Genomic DNA, 16,839 nt, shown 5'->3' with positions numbered 1-16,839 from the left:
TCGTCAGGAAAATGATGGGGAAAGTACTAGGAAAATGTTGTACGGACTTCGTTTATTCTCTGCGAGACAATGGATATAATGTATACTTTTAAAGCAATCAACAAGATATAACGCCTTTGGACGTCTACAATGGTTGCCAGTTGTGCTAATTACGAGCTAAAAATTCCGAACGTACGTATATTCCATCATTAGGCGCGCGAGTATATTAAATAGTTAATTAATATAATAATAATTAAAATATATATTAGAATTTCTCTCTCCCCTTTTTCTTCGTTTCCGTATTGTCAACTTTTGCTCAACAACGTTTCCTAAATACGATTAAACCCTGACGAGGTTGCTCACATCGAACCCAAGTTCCCAAGCTAGCTTCTCAAGAGTAACAGTTTAAAAGATATCCATCTTTTGCTTACTAAAAAGTACATATAAAAAAGAAAGAAATAAGAACGTAGAACTTTCCTATTTACAGATATATCGTTCGCGAGATAAGTCGAATCTCAGTTTCTAGATCGAATCGAACAATTTACTACGGACTGGACTAGGTCACGAATGAATCTTAACAAATATAGAGAAGATATGATCTCATTCGCTAATACCAAACACGTTTCTATCAACTTTGTTTGATCGAAGTTTCAAACTCGACCAAACACGCGTTTCCACCACGAGACATACATCCTAAATCTCAGAAATCTTTCTTCTTATCCTTATCCACTAATACGTTGTCGTGGTAGCTGATTTCCTGGCCGGGAACAGCTGGATGAAGATAGTGCGGTTCCACGTCGATCTTCTCTTTCACGTCGGGATCTAAAACCATCGAATGATGAGGTCCTCGATGAAGTACCGTCGTCGAGTGATGCTGTTGCTGTTGTTGCTGCTGTTGCTTTCCAGTCGATTGATGCTGATGTTGATGTAAATGCTGATGAGTGTGCTGCTTCTCCTCCTCTTGGCCGTACTTGTCCAACAACTCTCTTAGTTTGTCGAAGTCGATGTCCTCGTCGATTTTCGAGAACAGCTCCTTGGCCCCAGATTGCTCCAACTTCTCGGAGTCCTTGAGCTGCTTGAAGAGCTGCAAGAATCTCTCATTAGCCTGAACACCATCTCTGGTAGTATTTTTGGAGGAGTTCAAGTTTGGGTTTTCCAAGAGATCTGGTTTTTCGTGAACGACGTTCACATTCTTATCCAAGTTCTCCACGGTTAATTGTTGAAGCAGAGTATTGTAATCTGGCTTGATCCTAGATGTTTCCATACAGGAGCTGCAGGAACAATTGGTGATAATTTGCACCTTCTTCTGCATGGTGATCGGATTGTTCGTCTCGTCCTTGCAGTCCAGCGTAACCTAAACGATCAAATAAATTTGTCAATTTTAATGAAACATCTTCGCAATTTATACAGTCGATCGATGTATGTGTGGCTTCCGAACAGCTGATATATTTATTTGCCTACCGTGTGCCAAACGCTGTCCAAAGGCTGACAAGAGTCACAGTAAGGTCTGATTAGGTCACCAGGAGCGGAAGGTTCGCTGTGTGGCACCATGTACGAGAAACAAGCTCCCACGCAAACGTTGTTATCCAATTCCTGTGAGGAGCATTGCGGCCACGTGACGACTTGCTTTATGGGAGTCGTCTTGCACCAGCTGTGCTTGTCGGGATACAGTACGATGTTGTGAACCTTAAATAACCATTAACGTCACTCTACGGAATAAATCAAAGGGAAATCGAGTGAAAGATCGATAAACCTTGTGTTCGCGATGGGCGTGTAGGGTGGCCGCCTGAAGGAACAGCGCGATCACCACTGTCAGATGACACGTCGGTCGCATGATCCCTGAAACAACAGAAGGAGAGAGAGAGGGTATCCGAATCTTTCCGACTGGACGGTCGTTGCCAATAAATTAGTCGCCAGGTAAAGAATAGTCAAATTTCTATGTGTGCCCGAACTTTCTCCGTTCTGATTTGTCGCGTCAAACATAATCGAGCATGGATAGCCGAAGAGACGAAGGAATTTCGCGATTGCGATTCGAGGCGCGGCGTGCATCGTGTGCACGTGTGCACAACGCGTATTCGTTGGTCCCCACCCCGAATGAATGAAAGTCCGTGGCTCTCTTTCTCTCGTGGTGTGCCTCTCCCGAGGTCTCAGGTTCGACGACCGTCTGAAATTACGTCACCGAGATTTGTCGTGGTGCCGCTTCTCCTTTCTTCCTTTTTCTTCATTTTCGCGTCGCGTGAATTTTGTTTAAAACAAGCTACACGCGGGGAGCATCGTAAACGCAGGCAGAGCTACCGAGCGGTTTTTTTGGAGGAGGAACAGGGGTGTTAGTGAAAAGAAAAAGAGCGGGAAAGAAGCCACATCGGAACATCGCGGCAGCGAGTTCATTCATAAATCGTTAAGGCCGATTCCTTGATTCTCCAGTCGAGAGCGGGATGCTCGAGTTTTAAGTCACCGAGATCTTAAGATAACGGAATTCCCCGTGGCCTGACGGGATCGAGAGAAAAACGAGACTTTCTCGTGGATATCTCGACCATAAATAGCGGCGGATTTAAGCTACGAGGTTTGAATACGGGATATGCTCCTTCCAGCGGTATAAGATATTTTTTGAGGTCAGATCATAGAGAATAAAAGTTTCTTGTTGTTTGTAAAAATTTGGGAGAGGGATCGTCGTTGGCTCGATCAAAATTTCAATTTTCTCGAATAGAGTAAGCAAAGACACGAAAGAAAAGACAGAGGGCTGGATAGATTTAAAATCTTTACCAGGAAGCAATCAGTCGCGGAGGAAGCGGAGTCGCAATTATCGTGACCAGTCGAGCTTGCACGAGCTTGTTTTATTTCCACGGAGCAATCGGTAATGAAGCAATAATTCCGCAGCAGCGTGGTAAAAGGAACGAAGGAGCATTGCGTGTATATGTAGACCGGCTGGATCGATGGCGACCGAGAAAAAAAGCGTCAATCTCATCGTACGATCTTTCTTGATCTTTCGGAGATCACCACGGGAACAAGTGGCACGAACGACAAGGTAAAAGGATGTGCAGGCCCAATTACGAGAGATCGGCCCCTTTTTTGGCTCTCGAAAAATCTCGGATCCGTTTCACCGCGGAGCATCAGGGAACCCACCACCGTGCATCCTCCGTCCTTCAGGAATTTACTTTGTCGTTGGACTCGCGAGTTGAATTCCTGACAACAGAAAGAATCTCGTCCCTCTACGAACAATTGGTCGCCGGCATTTCCAGGAGAGGATCAACTTTTCGTTCCCCTCCGTTGCATTTCAATACCGATCTTTCGACCTTTTCTTATTCCTCCTTATCCAGCGTTTCATTCGACGAGCCTCTTTTTTCCATCGTTCCTTTCTTACGTCGAATCCACTATTTCTGCTTCTACTTCGAAGAACCGCGCCGGCATCGCAAGGTTCGACTTATCAAGCCCGATCGAATAGTCGAAAATAAAATTTGAAAGGTTATCGGTGATCCTCTTGCAACGTAACACCTGCTGCAAATTGGCCTAAAGATACGATAGTCGAAAAATTAGAGCTCTCAGCTGATTCTTGTTGAATCACCCTGTACGTGGCCACGAGGGGAGGTGTGCGACTACAAGGTTCGGCCGCCCATCTCATTTCCACAAGCGGTGATTTGAATGACCGAGTAGGATACAACAGGGACGTACTTACTTAATCCGGACGAGTCCGGACGGCTTACAACAAGCAACACTTCGTTCTATCCAAACAATTGTCTTTACATATTGTGTCGTCTTTACATATTATGTATCTTCGTGCTTCTATCAGGCAGACCGCGTTAAATGTCTACAATGGCGGAAAATCAATTTTTATCCATCTTTGATATATCGCTTAAGACACGCGGCCAATGGCAAATATTTTTCTTTTAGTTATTTTCATCGAACTTGTAGCTCAAATTGCTAGAACTTAAGAAGAGACGAGTCAAATACGAAGTACGAGCTAGCACGATCGACGTGAAAAATAAGGAGGCGTTGGAGGAAGAGGATCGAGATAAATACGGCCCTGGCCGGGTCGCAGCCAGAAGTCCAAAGCTCTTTGTTGCTGCGCCACCTTCTCTTCTCGCCTCTAGGTCCGTGTCGGTGGCATGGAGGACCTCCGGTCCACCTCCTTCTCCACCTTCCTCCCAGTCCCGTTCTTTCGATTTGCTCGTGTCGTCGAGAAACGAGGGACGAAGACAGGCTGGCCAGAGGCGAGGCAGAGCGAGCGAAAGAGTCGACAGAAAGAGACGGTAGAGGGTCCTGCGCCCAGCCGCGAGATTAATTTGATTTTCAACCAAATTTGACGCGCCCCCGAGCCTAGGCGGCCAAGCACAAAGGGCGCCGCGATCTGTGCACGCTACAGACGAGATCTGTTGGTTCGGTCGGCGTTAGCCTCTTCCCGCGGGACCTTTTAAAAAGCACAAGGATTAAATCCGTTCGACTCGAGCTTAACACCTACGAGAACGAGCGGCCCGCGGACGTGACGTGCCGCACTTCCAGGAAGCTTCTAATAGGAATTCATATTTCATTCGGACTTTCCCTTGGCGAGAGAAGAGTTATGTTTGGCAAACCTGAACGACGACTTGGGGCGGGCCGAGCGGAGAACGCGTGGAGAATCGGCGTTAAACACTCCGTAGGATTTTATTGTTCGGCTCGAGCCGTTCTTCGTCAGATTATTCTTCGAATAACAAACTATTTGTCGTTATTAAGAAAAATGCGAATGCGAATGAAGAATAGACAAGGATGAGAAGTAAAGCGTAATCGAACCAAAGTTTGTACGGCCCTGATGCCCGAGGCACGCAAGATACTTTCATGATCTCTTTGCCGATGTGCCACAGTACTTAGGCGCGAGAGAAAAGAGAAGAAGGGGGATATTCGCAGCCAGTACGAAGGAAGGAAGAAGAAACACTAGGAGTAAAATGGTTCAAGTTGTTCGACCAATGGTAGTCGTCGGGGAATACGTATAGGTTCTCGCTGGTGGTATCAAAGGACTAGAGCTACTCCGTAGCTCGATCACCTTCACCATGTTTCATCTAGGCATACCCATAAGCGGAAGAATGACTGGTGGGTACTACACTGAGACGAAGAAGTAGGAGTTTCTTATTTTTCGAATTCCTCTCCTACGAGAGAAGCGCAACCAGAGAAAGGTATATACACGCCTATGATCGTTTCGTACCGTGAAATCTTGCGTCGACGAAGGTCTCGGACTTCGAAAAAAGAAGGTCCGAGAAAGAAAAACGGTACGCGGCCCTGATTATTGCGATAGATTAGCGTATAATTTTGGAGCGCAATATGTTCTTCCATTTTAATGAGAAATCCCTATCTTTCGATTTGGTCTAGCCCAATTTCGCATTTTGCGACCGTCCTTTGCTCGTCTTTTTTCCGCAATACGGTGCCGTGGCCGAACTAATAGGGGGGCCCGCAGGGTGAGGGTCCAGAAGGGGAGCAAAATAAAAGAGGAATCGACGAGAGGGAGGACGCAGAACGCGCCAAAAGCGAGAGGGAACCAGAGGAAGGCAGGCGAAAAGGAGCGAGAAGGTAACTGGGGAGGGTCTGCAAGAAAAAGAAAAGGAGGAGTTTGCCAACAGCACCGGAGGAAGCCCCGAAAACACGCTGGACGTGTGGCGCCATCTCGGCTCCTTTTTTTTCTTCCTCCTTCTCCGCCACTCGCCGCGCACACCCCCCGTGCTTGTTCCTCGTGCTTTTGTTACTTCGCCCATACTAATTCTTCGCGAGCTGCACGGCGTGCCCAGAGTGCGTGGGGAGAAATCGACTCGAGAAGGGGAATGGGCCCCGAGCGAAGGGGAAGGGGCCCTGTGCATCGACCAGTGTCGGATTAAGCTGCTTTCGCACCCTCTTCGTACCTTGATTAGATCGCAATTTTAAGCTCGCTAAAATTTCAACACCGCCCGTAGCGGTTTCACGCTTACGAAGTCTTGATTATCGTTGCCAACGTCTGCCGCGTTTAAGTTTAGACGTGTCTCTGACTGAACTGTACCGGACGAAACTAGGAGGGTACGCGCACGAAATATGATACACCTGTGCTTTTCGCGTAACTATAAGCTCCGTGGAACGATGGAATCGCAATTCTTTCAATTGATCGACAGCAGAATCGGATATGAACGTGATCGCTAAAACACCGAGGGGGAGCAAAAAGAGGAAATAGCTAGTGTGTGTACCGCCTTAAGAATTCTCTCTCGGTGTGGTAGCCCCCACGAGAGCGCGGTCCACATACCTGCAAACGAACGTTCTTAAAAGGGAGGGCAGAGCCCAAGAACAGGTCGTTAAAATGTAATGACATTGTTGTTTTTAATGCTCGCCTCTTTAAAACGGGCCCTTTCGTCTTCCTCGAGCATGCTCGCTACTACCTCTTTCGCTCTCTCTTCCTACTTCTTTCCCGTTTTCTGACGAGAGATGCAAAAAAGCGATCGCGAGTCATCTTGCTCCGTTTTCGTCCGATTTCCTCCTTTTTTACCTTTCTTCTCTAGGAAAAAAGAAACGTTCTCGCGGAGAAGGCATAGATCAGAAAGAAAATGAAAAGCACCGATTTTATTCCGAGAGATATCGCGAATTTCTGGTTGTAGATGTTGCTCTCACGAAACAGGCGGCAATTTGTATGTCATTACTTTAATGATCTTTTGTGGCAACCGATAACCCGTTACCTGAGCTACAGACACCGTACCCACTAAAAGATGACACAGCTACTTTTGGTCGCTTTTGCAGCCTGACCTCGCAGCTATCGGTATCAAGTGTCATGGACCCCCAGGAAGCCTTCGATTTTTCTTAGCTCGCTACGTGTTGTACAAGCCTAGCCGAGGAATATTTTTAAAAAAGGAACGTAGAAAGAGATACGCGTGAACGCGTGCGTGTAACCGTCACGGTCAACCAGTGAAATTTTTTGGAGAAGACATAATCGTGCCACTTAACGATAGGTTGGAGAATGCCAATTAAACGAGAGGTAATACACTGTTCATTTTCTCGAGTCCAATTACTCGGAAGGCGCGAACATGGTCGCATTAGCGACTGTCGGTTCCAAGCTCGCTTCGGCGATCCTCGACTACCTGTAGTTTTAAAAAGAAGCGTACCATAAGATGTAATTAAGCGTGGACCATTCTTGAGAGAATGAGACTGGTTGATGATATTACGATGTTTACGGAATGAAGTAACATGTCCAATAATAGATTTGATTTTACGTATCTACAATTTGTTCAAGGAATTATCGTATCTTCTTCGAATTTCTTTTCCCTTTCTTCTTTTCTCTCTCTCTTTTTTTTTTTGACTATCGTAATTTTGCTATAAATTTTCTAACAAAAAATGTATCTACTTTGCGAGATTAACTCGCGTGAATGTTTCGATCGAGAAAGCCGAGAAATCGATGGTAAATTTTTGTCAGAGATTTTGGGGAATTAGCCAATTAACTGCACGGTGGCAAGTCGAGGCAGTCGCAAAAGGTCTTCATTAGAAAGGACCCGATGGCGAGTTGGCTACCGCACAACAGTTTAGCTTGGAAGTTAAGTGTTGCGTCTAAGAAGAGCTATCATTAACTCGAGAATAGGGTCTGGTATTAGGATTAGTGGGCAAAACGTTTTGGATAGGGTGTTTCTCAACTATTTAAGTCCGGAGTCCCTGTCCCTTGGCCACTTTCGAATAGTCTGTGATCATCGCAACTTCTCTCAGCTGGTGTTAACATTCCTTTACTTCGAATGGAGACCACCGGAAAGGGATCTGCCTTCCGGTGATCGTGACGCAAGAGAAAGATAGCGACAGAGTGAATAGAGGAATCGTACGCGCCTTATACGCTATTATACGCTGTTACACGCTGTTGTTCGTTGTTATAGTATCGGTACCTATCGGTGTCTATAATTGCTTTGAAAAAAAACATCTACATGAGGTCAAGGTATCGTCACCAGGGAACACTTATAAAGTATGGAGAGCCAGAAAAAAGATAGAGTATTCCAATTACGAAATCTCGCTGCTATTTCGATATTGCTATCGAATCTACGATATCGTGGATTCTCGTAGCACACGCATCACGTAGTCTGGCGACTCTGGCAACGATCTCGAGCCACCAGCAAGCGTACGGCGGTAGCCTTGGCTTTTCTGAAGAAACTGTCACTCACCTCCGTGTACGTCAGCGACGTTGCGAACTACGCACCACTCTAGAAATTTGCCGAGAGCAGAAAAAGGATCGGCAGACAGTTTCGAAAACGGGAACGATCTCCGTGCGATACTCTGTTGCTCGCGACTTTTCACTCGTTCCTCGGCCGGAACTTCGCCGTTCTTGCCCGGCCGGCGATAACAACCGGATCAGAGGAAGATCTGTAGCGACAAATTTGAAGAACGGTTTGCCTCGAAACACGGAGATCCGATATGAGGTTGAGCCGAACCGAGCTGAGCTGAACACGAAACTGTGCTGCCGATCTCTCGTGTTCCGTTCTCCTCCTCCTCTTGCTCCACCTCCACCACCACCGGAGTCTCCTTCAGCTCCTCCTTCTACTCGGTACGTTCGGTTCCGCGCCGTTCTCGTTCCGTTCTCTCTCTTTCTCGTTCTCGCAGCTTCTCCAGGTATTCTCGTGGAAACAGAAAGAGAAAGGATCATTCTCTGAACGAGATGGAGAGGGGAGGAATCAACGGTAAGCAAGAGAGATCTTTGACTACCTCTACAACGACGTCGCGTGTACTGTAAAAAGCAAGATCGCCCGAGGCCTTACACCTCGAACCAGTAAAACTTGTCGTACGCTAGTGCCAAAGTGTGCTCGTCCCGAGTTTTGATTGCCAGTTTAGCTGTTACCTCGTTTGTCCGATTATGAGAAGCGATTCGGCCGTCTGCACGATGATACTACACGAAAACCAATTCGTTTCGATCTTTCAGAGACGTTGGTGACAGACGATAGGGTTGACAAATGAAAGAAGAATCCGACGAGGAAGAGTACGTCTCACGTTTGTTGGGAACTTCCACTTTTCGGAGATGGAATGAAAAAAGTGGTAGTTTCGTAGGAATTTTATTTCGATCGCTGCTCGAATACGTCGCGCAACATCTCCAACTATCGTCTAAACCAGTAGTCTTTGGTTTCACTTTGGTGTCTCCTGTTTGATATCTTTCTATTTCGAAGGTCGAACAGATCTCCTACGTATGTTATGTATGATAACCGTATACGTAAGCGACATAAACTAAAGATTTTTTACAATTTCTCCTAATACTTTGCCTCTTTTTACAAGAGAATCGGTACTCCAAGTGCTACGTCAAACTTGGTCGACGCTCACATCGATTCTATTGTCCACGAGAGTGCTGTTGCTTTGAGTCAAGCCAAGAGCGGTTCGTCTAATTCGATCTACAATAGGCCCTAGTTCGTTGTTTACGTATTCCTTGAACTCTACGCACTTTTGCTTGGTATTGATATCGTTGGAGCTTCCCCAAAGAATGAGACCGTCGGCACCGAGATCCATGATCTTTCGTAGAGTCGCTTCGAGATCGTCCTGCACAGAGAAATCCATTTCGAAGATCAATCGATTTGTTATCAAGTGACGTATCTTTTAATACCCGAAAATCGTTTTTTACATAAAAAGACTCACCTTGCTCAAATACATATCCCTCTTATCTTGGTACTTGTACCAATAATAGGGGAGAACCTTCTTCCTAATCGCCATTTGTTTCGCTATTCTCAAGGCTTCTCTGACACGGCCTCCGACGAGACCGACTCGTTCACTGCTCGTTAGGTTCAATCTGAAGTACACCGACGGCAGGAGAACGTCTTCCAGTTCGAACAGCCATGACATTCTGAATGGAGAAGCACACGAGTCTGGTTGGACTTATCGAGAGACCGATTAGATAAGACGGATGTAACTCCCTCAGGACGGTTTAAATTTTCATCAGAACACGATTCTTGACACTGACCCACTTAAAGTCTGAGTGTTGTAACGTTCACGGCCGATTCGTAATCTTGTTACCTTAAATCTCTAAGAAATTTTTTTCACGAAAACTAGAACGCACGATCGGTCGATGAAATTCGTGACGGTACGATAAATGCGAGCGATATTCGTACACAATGGTACCGATACGGTCGTACGACGGATTACCTAGGAGAGTCACGACATTGAAGATGGTCACGATCGAAATAGAGGAACTTTGGTAATTACATACTTATCGTTTTCCAGCATCGTAGCGCTATCGCACTGAGAACTGTGTTGATTCGGTGTCAGATTGTAGCAGTAGGGGTAAGCATAGTATCCCCAACTGGCGGACGGTCTGATCTGTTTGGCAGCCTTCAGTGTCTCCTCCATGAAAAGTTTCCCGTATTTCTCGAATCTTCGTTTCGCTTCCTGCTCGACGCTGTGATTGTCCCAGAACGGATGCTCACGGCGAACTATCTCTATAGAGAGTTTCTTATAAGGCTGAAGGGAAGCCCAATTCTGTCGGAAGATTGGCCTCCAACTTTCGAAATCGATCACCCCCACACCGTGAAACGATTTGTCTGGTATCTGATTGATCAAGTGCTCCCGAAATACTTCGAGATGCTTGGTGAGATTGCCTTCTTGCGGGACACCACCGTTTCTCGTCACTACCTTTCCTGAATAACGTTAAAAGTTCTTTCCTTTCTCCAATCCATCGATAGTCTCACGGTATAAGGAGCGAGTATTGTTTTACCGTTCGGGTCTGTCAGCAACGCCGGGAACATTCCAGGGTCGTAAAGGATCGCGATCTCGTCACCGCGGAAGTTATCCATCGAATTCTGTAGGATGCCATATCTCTCCGATACTTCTTCGAAGTGAAGCCCGTACTTATGGCACATAAAGGTGGGCACGTTCCAGTAAACGTTGAATTCCCTTACGGTTTCGTTGTTTTTGGGGCTGGTCGGTATGAAACTGACAAGAGAAATGACGTGTTAGCGAAAATCGAGTCTCGAGAGCGCGGCCAATGACACGAATTAGATAAGATATTTTCAGACCTGAACTTGAACGCTTTATGGGTATTTCAGGAGTTACAGGATGCGCTTGCCAACATTCGCGTTGTCCTTTTTACTCCCCGATCTTTTTTTTTATTTTTTTTTTATTTTCTACGGAAAAACACAACGTGCCCGCATACGTGTCTTTGCAGCACTAGGCTGCAACACGTGTTCCCGAGAATAAGTTTTAATCGTTCTCTGAACGTACGGCTTCTCTAAATTTAAGACGAAGGGTGCGGAAGAGAGCAAGTTGACTGTTTGCAAGGCATCTCAACGATTAACACGTGTGTCAAGTACCCGAGAAAAAATGCGTCGATCTGTAGTACGGGTGCTAGCATCAACAGCACTCGGAACATCATCTTTTCTGCTACGATCACGATAACCGAAAAGATGAATCGAATGCACCGACTAGCGGGCTTGATAAGTAAGCGACGTGTAGAATATGTCCGCGTGAAATCACCCAGCGGGTACTTATTGATTATATCCTGCTTGCAGATAAGACTAGATGACTTCACGAGGAACTCGTCAGAGGTCTTCGTGAATGAACGTCAACGACGATGGTACAACAGCAGTGCGACTGAATTCCGCTCGATTTCAGGCCACTATTTATTCCACATCGTGTGTCTCGTGTTCCCCACCTACGTGTTCGTCAGCGCTTCGTGCTGTTATCTGCTCCGGGTATTGTTCGGTGATTTCTCGTTTCCGTCTTTTCTTTTCTCCTTTTCTCCTTTGCATCGCGTAAAAGGACATCACGTGTTAGTGATCAATCTTGCTGACAATTAAAGTGCATTGAGCCCCCTATGGAAACACCGCGAAATTGGTACATTTACCTGACCAAGGACCATCCGAGAGTTGAAGGCCTTTGCCGGAGGATCGTTAACAATGTTCCGTCATCCAAATCTGTAGTTCGCTTACACAGTGCCTCGACATCACGATCGCCCGTAGTTTCAAATCTGTCAGACGTTTTTCAAGGATCATCGTTGGAATTAATAGCATAGTAGTACTCATACAGGGTGTCTGGTAATTAGTTATGCAAACGCGGAAGAGATGCTTCCTCATGAAAAAAATAAATTGAAAATGTAAAATAATGTTTTCACAGACGAATCTTTGTATTCAAAAAACAAAAGGCAAGCGATTTTGAAAGTCTGCCCGGTGCACATATACTAACTGTAAGTTTCAACTCGCAGTAGTAATTAGAAATAATAGCATGCTATTTATATTGTTAACCGTGTTATGATATCAAGTAATATAAGAATACTATATGGATGGCATATGCGGGTAGCTCATATTTCTACGTGATTCCTGAATTATCCTTTTTCGTAGTGCTTTTTACACATTTTGCAATCGTGTCGAATAGAAGAAGAAATTTTCCAACAAAGGAAATGAATCCATTTATCGAAGGACAAGTTTCTATTTCGCGGAATAAATTTGTCTGTGAAGGAAACTCTAATCAAACGTTAATTTTACTTGCGATTAACATACGAACTTGAAGATAATAATTTTCCTCATACAAATAAAGCAATTTGGCGCGTTTGGAGGTAACGGATGTGTCCTTTTAATCTTAATGGTCGGATTGATTACCTGAAGCATTTTTACAAGACTGTTAAGCTCCCTTTCGTGAGCTTCTTTTGACACATAAAGATAATAACGATAGGATAACGACCAAGGTAACAATAAATTCCATTCTTCGTCATTAATCATGCGAATAGTACCACAGTAGAGATAAATGTTTCAAATATTTACCACCTGTGAATATAATTGATTTTACTAGAGAGAACTAAATTCATATTGAACATAAATAATTAGCCATTGTAAGAGACGAAAGGTAGCGAAGAAGATGAATTTTAATGGAAGATGATACGACAAATGTCTGTAAAGAATTTGACATTTGTGCAATATTATCGTAGAATTGATCAGTGAATTTTTTACCGCCAAGTCGTACGATTAAACATTTTTCCCTGTCATTGTTAGTTTGTACAATCGTCATTCACTTGTGTGTGCATTAAAAGATATATTATTTTCCAGTGTTACGTTAAATATTTCTAGATAAACATTTATAGGGTATCTAGAGGACAATTAATCCAAGTTTAATAAATTAAATCATTTATCAAGAATGAGCACTCGCAATTTAGACAATATGAAAACGATATGTAGACAATTAGAAATATTAGCATTGTAGGTAAATAGAAAAAATATCAGGCGTGCAAATATCAGCTGTTATAATCGCCACAGGGCCACCATTTCGCGCCTTTTATCTTGAAAAGACCTTGCATGTCGGTTGTGCGTATACAGTGTTAAATATTGATCTGCAGCAACTGTTACAAAGACCTCGGCTCGTATTAGGAGCATACGCTGCTCTCATAAAAGAATATATGTATATGTCAGTCGAAAACGTTTGCTGGAAGGAAATAAAAAGAAATCAGCTGCATGATGTTTTCCAGAAACTTAAAATTATCTAAAACGCAGCTTGTAAAGATATATATTTCAATGAAGTTTACATTTAAACAACGTAAATTACTTTTGATGCCGTACCGTTGGCCCAGCGGTGTTTCCCTTAATGACAGTCCTTAAAAACTGGTTTCTTTCGGTGTCTTTTTAGTTTTACCGCTATCTAATCGGCGCCGGAAGCAGGTCGCTTGTTATGCAACCACGTGTTTCGAACGTACCGGAAAAGAAAACAGTACCGAAGCTAATGATCGAAAAATGGTGGAATCATTCGTGTCAGCTATAAACGTATCACGTACGATAAGGAAACTTTATTTCGTGCTGGAGTATACAGGTTACAAAGGGAAAATGAGATTTACGATGTAAAGTCGGAGAGGAAGAACGAAGGGGGTAAACAAACGCTTTATACTTCGATCTTCTTTTATTTAAATTTATCTTCCACTGTCCACTTCGGCATACTTTGCGGCCTATTTAACCAAAACAGACGCTGAAGGAAATGTTTAATTCCAAATAAAACAACGCCCAAGGAGCTTTATCGAAAATTTTCAAGTAACACTGCGGTCGACGATACCTGTAAGAAGGAAACTTGCCCCGCATGGTTCTTGTAAATTACTAGAGCATACGATAATTATCTACATTGCTCGTCACGCAGATACCTATATACACGCGTTGCACATGCATATTTCGATCTTGAACTAATGTCATGATCAAGGGTCGAGACAGAGACTGTCCAAAGTTAACATCCACGGAACCGGCGAATCCAATGGAACGTCCTACTTTGACTCATTTAAGGAAACATCGATTTCTTCCTATTGTTCAATATGCTTTGGATGCACGTTAGTAAAAAGCAAAATTATATTTGCTTCCGTTTCCATGTATTCCTCCTATATTATCCTAATAATATTTATTTCCATCGTTTATCGTCGCTTCCGTTTCTTAAACTTGCACGTGCGAAAACTTCTTTTCTAGACGAATTCGTTTATTTAGAACTTATTGGAGCACCAAACCAATCTTTCCAGGTGTCATGCTAGGACAACGCCAATTATATAAATAATATTGCAGATTTCCATCACCTATACCAAACTTTAATGGCTCTAAGAACTCTTTGTTGTCCATGAGATCCAACGCATTAAATACGTCGAAATCGAGCTGAAAATAATATATAAACGATGGTTTTTTTCTTATATGATAAAGGTACAAGCAATTACACTTACATTACGAGCCGATATCAATGCATCAGTCATAAGTTCGAGCCAAGGAGTCGCAGTGGATACGTTGTAAAAACTGTACGCAGCCCTGAGAGTTTTGTGTGTCTGGTGATGCATTATGGAGCTCGGCAACGTATAGTAGCTAACCATATCAGTAATTTTACCATCGTTTTCTACTACAAAACTATTAATAATCCCGTTTTGTGGGAGGAACCAATGTCGGAACTCTTCGATGGAGAAAATCGGAGCCAAGTCAAATTTCTCCAAATACTAAAACATGAATGATCATAATACTTTCTAAATTAAAACATTAACGTTAATACTTCTAGCAACTGTAGTATTTTCCTGAAAAAATCATTACATCGGTTAATATTTTATGAGCTTGAGGTATATCTGCTTCAACCAGTTTCCTAAATCCTGGTACTTTTGTATTTTCTGGCAGTTTAAACAACTTTAAAGTTCTCTGCATAGTCATATTGCGAGACAAGTGAGAAAACTTCACTTCAATTAGTTTCTTTGGATTGAGAGAACGATGCCAATACCTTTAAAACCGAATTCATAGTTAAATGATAATAAATAGCGATATAATAGTGAGATTGGTTGTGATGCAGGTACACACCTGCAAGTTGCTATGGGTTTTGGCAATACAACACCAGCGGTATAAACAGCCTGGAATATACCTTGAAGATTAACTCTCCTAGTTATTTCACGTATTAATACTGGTGCAACCCGTTTTGACCTCAATTTCTTGTGCACACATAAGAAATTTATTTCCACCATTTTTTGAGTGCTGAAATTTTCCTTACATTAGCTAACAGGGGACAGACTGAAAATAATTTGAAACCTACTGATTATAAACACGCAGAGTAGCTGGAATAGCGGAAATGAAACCGACTAGACGTCCGCTTTTAGTCACACGTACCCCACAGTGCCATTCTTTGCACCATCCAGGGGATTGCAGTGCCCTAGAAACATCTTCTATTGAGTACTTAACTGAACTAAACTACATTCTAAATTTCATTAGTTAATATTTTGTTTACCACTTCAAAAAATTAGGTGGGTAATCAAATCTAAACATAGCGTCATCATCTTCCACATAATTCTCAGATAATAAAGTATACAATTCTGATAAAACTAAAGGATCATCAAGGTTTAAAGTATCCCATTGGAAGTCTGCTGGTAATGAATAAGGTTCTGCCCTGATTGATGTTTTGTCAGATTCAATGGGTTCATTTTTAACTATTTTTTCATCTGCAGAAAATCTTCATAATATAATCTGGTCAACTTAAAATTATTTTTTACCATCGTGGAATGTAGATGTTAAATCGTTTACCCATTTTTGGTACTGGCTGCGTACTCCAAAACTGATAAGGCTTTTGCATTGCCTCTTCTTGAGTTTTAGCAGGTTTCTGCTGTATATTAAAAACCTCCATTGCCATTTGGATGTCTTTTATAGAAATGTTACATGTGCTGTGCATTTCATGTTCATCTCTGTGCCCTGTGTGGTTGTGATTCTCACCAGTGGCATGCGCCATCTTGTTCTTCTTCTTACGATGTCTCTTTTTTGAACTAAATTACAAGTATTTTCCTTTTATTTCTTTATGCGCTATCAGTAAAAGAAGCACAACTCACACAAGCATACACAATGCAGGAATAAATTAAGAATGCAAAAAGCAACAAGGAAGGTACAGGATACATTAAAACTTTACATTTTCAAAATATCTTCAAGGATAATAGTATTTATATACAAGAGACACATTAAATATTACATACGATTATATTCTTACAATATTGAACACTTATAGTGCTATATATACCTAGTTTTGAATTAGTAGGTTACTATGACACATAAACATAATTCTAAAGTATCCAACTCAACTACGGGGACAAAATATAATAGTATAAGAAGCCTTTTATTATTTCAAGTTAATAATAAAATATTGTTATCGATAATTATATAATGGTTAATAAAAAATAACATTAAATTACGTCTACGGTATCGCCGGTCATCCATAACTTGTATTCAAAGTGAATCGAATCAAATGCTCTCCAATCATACCAATTGAACTTACACGGCAAGTACTTCTTAGGAATCGAATGAACGTTCACTCACCTTTTGGATTTCCCATCTTTTTCGTGAATCTCATCCTTCTTAGCCTCCCGTTCCACAACTTGACTCTTATCCTCCATTTTAATATAGATTTTGATAATGCGCATGCACAAGACATAGTGGCTCCCCCTAGTTGCGCTTACACGTAGAATAAACG

The 16,839-nt window shown here is 42.8% G+C and overlaps 3 protein-coding genes across 4 annotated transcripts; all 3 read right to left on the bottom strand.

Moving 5' to 3' along the window:
- Positions 1-35: 35 nt before the first annotated feature.
- On the bottom strand, positions 36-8,830 carry LOC139993113 (uncharacterized). The gene is made up of 4 exons (XM_072014544.1): positions 8,097-8,830; positions 1,733-1,818; positions 1,441-1,665; positions 36-1,333 (listed from the first exon to the last, which is right to left on the bottom strand). The coding sequence occupies exons 2-4, from the start codon at positions 1,811-1,813 to the stop codon at positions 680-682; spliced, it is 960 nt and encodes a 319-aa protein (XP_071870645.1). The 5' UTR covers positions 1,814-1,818; positions 8,097-8,830; the 3' UTR covers positions 36-679.
- Positions 8,831-8,962: 132 nt separating this feature from the next.
- On the bottom strand, positions 8,963-11,528 carry LOC139993111 (hyaluronidase). 2 transcript variants are annotated; one of them, XM_072014542.1, is made up of 5 exons: positions 11,217-11,528; positions 10,622-10,839; positions 10,118-10,544; positions 9,550-9,754; positions 8,963-9,453 (listed from the first exon to the last, which is right to left on the bottom strand). In XM_072014542.1, the coding sequence occupies exons 1-5, from the start codon at positions 11,276-11,278 to the stop codon at positions 9,220-9,222; spliced, it is 1,146 nt and encodes a 381-aa protein (XP_071870643.1). In that variant the 5' UTR covers positions 11,279-11,528; the 3' UTR covers positions 8,963-9,219. The 2 variants fall into 2 exon arrangements, with proteins under 2 accessions (XP_071870643.1, XP_071870644.1); XM_072014543.1 differs by lacking the exon at positions 11,217-11,528 and adding an exon at positions 10,923-11,191.
- A 2,238-nt stretch (positions 11,529-13,766) lies between these two features.
- On the bottom strand, positions 13,767-16,839 carry Nmt (N-myristoyl transferase). The gene is made up of 8 exons (XM_072014541.1): positions 16,686-16,839; positions 15,906-16,141; positions 15,613-15,823; positions 15,421-15,537; positions 15,192-15,362; positions 14,934-15,114; positions 14,579-14,842; positions 13,767-14,513 (listed from the first exon to the last, which is right to left on the bottom strand). The coding sequence occupies exons 1-8, from the start codon at positions 16,787-16,789 to the stop codon at positions 14,355-14,357; spliced, it is 1,443 nt and encodes a 480-aa protein (XP_071870642.1). The 5' UTR covers positions 16,790-16,839; the 3' UTR covers positions 13,767-14,354.

Source organism: Bombus fervidus, chromosome 12 (genome assembly GCF_041682495.2).
Source record: "Bombus fervidus isolate BK054 chromosome 12, iyBomFerv1, whole genome shotgun sequence".
Lineage (NCBI taxonomy): Eukaryota > Metazoa > Arthropoda > Insecta > Hymenoptera > Apidae > Bombus > Bombus fervidus.
Note: the sequence above shows the minus strand (reverse complement) of the source record. Positions and strands in the feature narration are given on the sequence as shown.